At 44.5% G+C, this 7,500-nt stretch overlaps 1 protein-coding gene across 1 annotated transcript; it reads right to left on the bottom strand.

The window, feature by feature from the left end:
* Positions 1–3,064: 3,064 nt before the first annotated feature.
* On the bottom strand, positions 3,065–6,544 carry TRNT1 (tRNA nucleotidyl transferase, CCA-adding, 1; the record flags this gene model as incomplete). Its single annotated transcript, XM_010159895.1, has 6 exons — positions 3,065–3,355; positions 4,369–4,619; positions 4,801–4,994; positions 5,229–5,355; positions 5,610–5,748; positions 6,321–6,544. Coding segments are annotated over 6 exons (1,184 nt in total), but the record flags the coding sequence as incomplete, so codon positions are not given.
* Between the last annotated feature and the right edge of the window lie 956 nt (positions 6,545–7,500).

The following is a 7,500-nucleotide window of genomic DNA, read 5'->3' as shown; positions in this document are numbered from 1 at the left end:
TGCGTGTTTGTGTCCCACCACAGTGCCACTGAGCTCCTGCGCCTCCCACCACACGCTGCACGCGTCTCGGGCCACTTGCAGTTATTCTCCTCGTCTCTTTGCTGCAGACCCGAGGTTTATGGGCTCTGCAGGGAGAATTACCCATGCCCTTTCCCCTTAAAATGTATCCAAGCCAACCTGGCCTTTTAATCTTTTTTACAGATCATTACATCTTGAGAGAAGGGTGAAACCTTCGTTAATCCTTAGGGAAAGCAGTTTGTGCTATTTACCACTTTGCCCTTCACAGGCGGTTCCCTCCCAGGGCAGCGAGGTGCAGGCAGGTGGGGGGGGCAGCATCTGGGACCCCTGAACGCACAGGGGCTCTGGGCACCCAGGGGTGCTCTGCCCTGCCGAGAGCGGCTGCATTCCCTCCTGCTCCCCCAGGCTCCCAGCTGAACAAAAACTCACTTTACTCACAGGAGGAAGAGCTTGTCACCGTCCTTCGCAAACCTTTGAGCCACGTGCCCCAACGACCAGCGGGTGAGTGGATGGTGTTGGCCCTTCACCCTCTTTCCAACAGCCCTGAAGAGCAATTGACTTCACGTCACTCCTGGTTTTGGAAAGGGCTGTCGCACCTGGGAGCTGGGAACACCTACCACCCAGCAAAGCCATGCAGGTTTTTCAGCTGACTTTAATTAAAACACATTGTGAAATCGTTTAATTAGTCAAGTAATCCACTGAAGAAGAGCACTCCACCTGACCATGTGTGAATCAAACTCCTTCATCTCTTCCTCCCAACTTGTTTAAATAGTTGGTACTCTATAAAAAAAAAAGTGGTTTTTCCAGCACTCACACTGGTACTGCTTGCTTAAAAATACGCTATTGCTTTGATTTAATGCAGTTTCATCCTTAATAGGGTTTAATTTCTTTGAAATACAGTAAACTAGAGATGCTCGATCAACCAACTGGAAACCTCAAGCATAACATGACTTTCAAATGAGCTATTTGAGCAAACGTGCTAACGACACCGAATGCAAAGCAGAACTGTTTAATTAAGGTGGGTTTCAAATAATGTTTGTGCTGTTTCTCACAGGTGCTAAAGGCTGTGAACGTTTCAAGCTCAGGTCCTAAAAATCCTCCCTCCAAATGGAGCTTGACCCTGACAGTTCTGGGTAGCATGAAGTGTAGTTGGTGATATTTTACCACCTCCAGAGAAGTTGCCTTAAAGGATGTAGTTTTGCGAAGTGTTAAGAGTCTGCTATAGCACTAAATTTTATTGTCTCCCTCCCAAGCTTTCAGTAGTTCAATAAATTGCGCAAGGAGGCTTCAATTTAATTACGTAATTAAACACCATCGTGTTCTTATGAGATCTGCCTTATTACCAGAGAAAACCAGCACTTTTTCTTCCCTTGCTGTCTTCCCAAAGTTCCTAAGTACCTTCAGAAGAATTTATTTAAAGTAACTGACTTCCTAGGGAAAAAAAAGGGGCAGCTGGAAAGTTAACAGCCTGGAAGCATGAAATGCTTTTCGAGGCAGCGCTCGGCTATCGCTGCCATCTAGTGTCACAAGATGATGTCTGAGGAGAAGGACAGCCAAACCATTGCATGTTACCTAAACCTGCAATACAATTCACACACCCAAGAGACGCTCTCAGCCAGAGCTTTTTCTCTGTTTCTTAAAAGCACACTGAAAAGAGGCAGGAATGGCCATGCACGGAACAGCACTGCTTCAAAAAACCCAACTTCGGCAGCATCACCCAGTGGCTACAAACTCCTCCTCCAGCCCCGAGTTACCAGGCGCCACACGCACACGCTGCTCTCCTTGTTCAGGTTTACCTTCCCCGTCAGCTTTACCCAACACTCAAAACCCTTTACTTCTCTTATTTTGCAAAATGTTGTCGATATATTCCTTGATTCATTCTAAAGGGGCAAATTATTTAGAGCTGCCTTTTGCATTCAGAGCGCATGTTTAACGTGGATCTGTCCAGGCCGAGGAAAGGTGTAGATGTTCAGTGCAGAAGCAACACAGGGAAGCTCCTGGTGCGATCGTCGTTAGGCTCTTTCCCCAAAATACTCCTACCCAGTCAAACGGAATGCCTGCAAATCAGAGAGGAGGTGAATGCCTCTGGATCTCAGTGCTGAGTTACAGATGTGTGAAGAGTTACTGAAGGCGCTGGCTCTGTCTCTGGTGTGGGTCCCCTGAATGTGACAGGGCTGCAGGACTTGGCCCACCTTCGCTCTGTTCAGGCACACTAACACCATCCACTGAATTCTACCTGTACCTCACGGGGAAAGAAAAAGGAAAGAAAGCAGGAATAAACTACGGGACAGGGCTGGAAGAACAGCAGGGAACCTGGATTCCCTCCCCTTCTAGTATCAACATTAATAGTACGTTTCACATACAAAGTTGAAAACATACTGGAGAACCCTTCACCAGTGTCCCAGGGATTGTTACTCAAGTAAAAACCAAGTTACTTATTATTTCAGTAATAAGTAATAATCAAGCTATCGAAAAACTACCGAAGATACAAGAAGTTTATGATACTGACTCAGCTAAGCCATCCCTTTAATCTAAAACTGATTCTAGAATTACGGAAGGCAAAAATCGTGATAGAAGGGAGACTCGTTTTACATGGCAAGACTCTGGGAACTGCTGGAGTAAGTATTGCAACCTGGTAACCAGCTTAAACTACAGAAAGAGTTACAGAGTTAGAGCTCATTATTTCCAGACACCTTACCATCCTCCTAGGCACCAAAACCCCCTTTATTTTATCTAGAGGACAGAAACACCTTTTCTGGGGCTTGTTTTTCTTAGATATTGCAAAGTCATAATGAGAAAAATCTTGGTGTCATCTCTAATGTCCCAGGGTCAAGATAAAGTAGTAAGTATTTATCACTAAAATGCAGCAAAGAGGTAGAAAATGTAGAATCTGGCAAATAACGTTTTACATTATTACAGAGATAAACCTCTCCTCGCAGAAGTTACGGATCAGTAACAGAATGGTGCCGTCTGAAGAGGTTAAATACAACAAGTGCTGTACCGGCGGGGAGTACAGTGACAGAGTATTTACTGGTATCTCAGTTACACTCAGGACAGGGCACCAACAGTTCTCTACTGTTATTCCATTTTACAACTTCTTCAGGCAACTTAACAGTTCTTCTTTATCCATGTGGTATCCACTCTTCTTCCATTCATCCCTTAACTGCTGTAACGCCATTCCAATTTCTTTTCCAGAAGACACACCCATTTTTCTTAAATCGTGGCCACTAACAGGAAAAGAAGGAACAGTCCATTGCTGCATATCTCTTAAAAGATGTTCTTCTCCTTGGTACTTCAGAAGTTCATAGATCTTGGAATTTGTATTAGCTTCCCTAGACTAAAAGAAAAAAAAAAAAGACAGGAAAAAGAGAGGATTCACTATGAAACAGCACAAAACAGCTCAAACCAGCTCAGTAGGGCCTGTAGTAACAGGACACGGGGTAACAGGTTTAAACTGAAAGCAGGGAGGTTCAGATTAGATACCAGGAAGAAATTCTTCCCGGAGAGGGTGGGGAGGCACCGGAACAGGTTGCCCAGAGAAGCTGTGGATGCCCCCTCCCTGGAAGTGGTCAAGGCCGGGATGGATGAGGCGTTGAGCAACCTGGTCTAGTGGAAGGTGTCCCTGCCCATGGCAGGGGGGTTGGAACTAGATGGGCTTTAAGGTCCCTTCCAACCCAAACCATTCTGTGATTCTATGACTCTATGAAAATCTGCTCAACATAGCGTTATTCCCATGACATCTTATTAGGCAACATCTGGAAGAGCTGGAATTACGAAAGCGAGGACCTCTTCTGCCCCACCAGTTTTAAAACTCAGTCCTAACTTGGAGGATCTGGGAGATCTTTGGATACTTCTTGAATTCCAGGTAACAGCTGTTACCATTATCTTCAACCTCCAGCTGGAGAGGAACTATTACCTCTGCTGTGGGAGACGGGCCTCACTGCAGAGACTGCAGCCTCTCACCTTCAGTCTCCGGTACTGCAATAAAAGCGCAGATCTTCACCTGAAAATGACTTGAACTTTGCTGTGGAGGAACATCACTGGCTGCCTACTTAACAGGACTCCTCACGAAGGAGACACACCGATGCTCCAGGAATTGCACTGCCTGAATCTCCCCACAAGCTGGAGAGGTCCAGATCCTGTCTCATGTTTTAATGCAGAAGGGGAGATCAGCTGGGACAGTCCAGCAAACTGTCAGTCCCTAGGTATGTTCACAGCCGGTGAACCGGCTCTTACCTGACCCTTTAACATCCCTTCTTTCCCCTAGGCACTGTCACCTCTGCTACTCTGTAAAACCGGAAATTCAGTTTCCGGTGAAGACCAAACGGAAGCAATTTCAAGTACACTTACATCCATGATGAAGTCCTGATATGGTCTAAGTGGTTCTGGACCTATCGCTTTGGTTAACTCCTGCCGGTGCTTCACTAAAAAAAGGCCAAGGTTTTTTTCTTCTTTTGAGATTTTCAGCCTCAGATCAAGATTTGTGACATCATCCTTCACCTTGAACAAGGATGTCAGGACAGTCATTGGTTTTGGACACAGATTTTGAGTATTTTCAGTGACTCTGTCAAATTCCTCTAAACTTCCATCAAGTGGTAGTCCTAAAGGGATACACACAAATGACAACGTGCAAGAAAAAGCGTTAACAGTACGTATGGATGTTAACACGGGGAAAAAACATCTGATTTCTTTCTGGGCAAAAAGTTTTATCTCACTTTGCCATGCTGCACTTCTGTTTGTCTAAGAGATAGGGGTAGGAAATCAATCTTCATTTCACTTTACCTATGTATCTGGCAATATCCAGCTCATACATAAGTCGAACCAAATTATTCACATGGTTTCCAAGCAGAATCTTTTTCAGTTCCACCCAAATCCTTTCTCCAGATATTCCAGCCAAACCTTTGGCATTTTCTTTAATTGCTTGCAGTGTACTAGGTTCATGATCACCAGGTTTTTCTGCAATTCTTCCATAAAACCTGCCACAAAAAACCCTCTGTATGTTAGACTGAGAATGATTATTCCATGTATTACTGTTATTCAGAGAATCAATGTCATTACAGTGTTAAATATCCTAATTTATAATACGAGAGGAATCTTAACAATATGACAGTTACAATTCTTTTTAAACCACCGATCTCTTTTTGCATATTTCTGAAACTTTCTACAATGTTTACTTCATTTCTTTATCTAGGAAAGGCAAAACCTAGTACCTGAAATATCTTAGGATTCGTAAATAATCTTCTTGTATTCTCTCACTTGCCTTTCCTACAAATCTGATTTTCTTGTTTTGCAAGTCTTCATATCCATTAAAAAAATCATACAGCATCCCATCCAAACCTAGAAAAAGAATAGAAGAACCCAGAAGAATATGAATTTACAAATATGTTTGGCACAATTAAACTCTCTCATTTGAAAATACAGCAGACAAATGGTGTGATTTGACCTGGTTTGTCAAATCACCTCACATATTTGTACAGACCTTTCAGCTGACAGCAGTACAAGCAAACAGAATTGAAACAGATCAAGGGAATTTACCGGCTTAATGTGGAAAGCAGTGTTTCAGCTCAATATTTGCTTTTGAAAGAATTTACCTAAAAACATGGAATTGACAGTCAGATCCCGCCTTTCAGCATCCTTTTCCCAGTCAGTGGTGAATTCAACCTCTGCATGTCGTCCATCGGTAACAACATCTATTCTAAGAGTAGTAATTTCAAAATTCTGTTCATGGAGCTGAAAATCCCACAGACACTGTTACTCCAACACAATCATGAATATGAACGTAAAAGCTATCTATTTTTTTCAGCCTCATGTTTGTATAGTTAGTGCTCAAGCTGGATACATGCAAACCAACATGTTTTCATACAGAGCAGACAATAAATACAAACATCTGAAGATGATCCTTGCATTACTCATTTTCTAGATAGCCTGCAGAAGACGGAATAAAAGGCAGATAAATGAGCAAGGTAAAGGAAGCAAGATTTGGGAAATCAGGAGCAGGAAACACGAGGATCAATTTCCCCCCTTTATCTGAACACGTGGGTGGCCTACATTATCTTTGCTAGTGATGACACAGAAGCATGAATGGGTTATGCAGAGGTAACATGCACTAAAATATGGTAATTCACTGAATTCTATAAACAAAAAGTAGTTAAAAAAACATCACTCCATGCTTTAAAGCAAGGTCTCATTTAAACTCTCAGTGGGATACTTTAACAAAGACAGTGCGTGCTACCAGCTTTCTATCGGACATGCTGCACATTCAGAGATACAGTTAGAAAAGATCCAAGTCAACATAAACCAACCCTGGCAGTAATGGTTCCGTGTTTTTCCCCTTTGTTATTGATCAGACGAACACCAGCAGATGTGAACATTTCCTTCATCTCCGCTGGCGTAGCTGTAGTGGCAAAATCTATATCTTGCGGTGTCATTCCACTTAGCAAATCCCTCACAGCACCTCCTGCTATTCTCAGCTCATAGTTGTTCTTCTCAAACATTTCTGGGAAGGGAAAGAAAACGATAAAGCACCCTCTCAGATAAAAACCGTAGCACACTGTCAGCCATAAGCTGCCATTTCACAGATTAAGCTCACAGATGTGGGGATACATCCTCAAACACGCAATAAGCAGCAAGTACGTCACCGCTTCCCAGAATGATGAAGGTTGGAAAAGACCTATAAGATGATCTAGTCCAACCATCAACCCAACACTCCCATACCCACTAGACCATGTCCTCAAGCACCAAGTCTACACATTCCTTGGATGCCTCCACGAATGGTGACCTCACGACTTCCCTGGGCAGCCTGTTCCAGTGGCTGACCACTCTTTCAGTGAAGTTTTTCCTAATGGCTAATCTAAACCTCCCGTGACACAACTTGAGGCCATTCCCTCTTGTCCTGTCACTGGTTACCCGGGAGAACAGACCAGCACCCACCCTACAACCAGGGAGGTTTAGGCGATCAGGTCTCCCCTCAGCCTCCTCTTCTCCAGGCCGAACACCCCCAGTTCCCTCAGCCGCTCCTCCTAAGCCCCGTTCTCCAGACTCTTCCCCAGCTTTGTTGCCCTTCTCTGGACACGCTCCAGCACGTCAGTGTCCTTCTTGGAGCGAGCTTCATGCAAAATGCGCTAATTAGATACAGAGCTGAGCACCCACATCTACTTTTCCAGTCGTTTTTGATAACCTAAACATTAACGAGTTGCTAAGTGGTACCAGGGGACTCTGGAACATTTCTGGCAGTGCATAGCTGACAAGGGAGATGCGCTTAGTCTGCTTAGGGCAGAGCACGGTGAATCGTGCAGCCGAATTTCTTCAGGAACGACACCCCCGACACTGATAAAACGCAGCTCCCCCACGGCCTTTGAGTCACTTGAAGGTTACAATGGCGAGAGCCTGGTGCAAGGCCTGCACCCGGCTCTGCAGGCCGGCGTTTCGGCCCTCCTCACGCCACAGGAAGCAGGGATGGCGAGCAGCTGCCCAGGCCCCCCG

The sequence above is a fragment of the Eurypyga helias genome, unplaced genomic scaffold (genome assembly GCF_000690775.1).
Source record: "Eurypyga helias isolate BGI_N326 unplaced genomic scaffold, ASM69077v1 scaffold43399, whole genome shotgun sequence".
Lineage (NCBI taxonomy): Eukaryota > Metazoa > Chordata > Aves > Eurypygiformes > Eurypygidae > Eurypyga > Eurypyga helias.
This window is presented reverse-complemented; position numbering and strand designations above follow the sequence as displayed.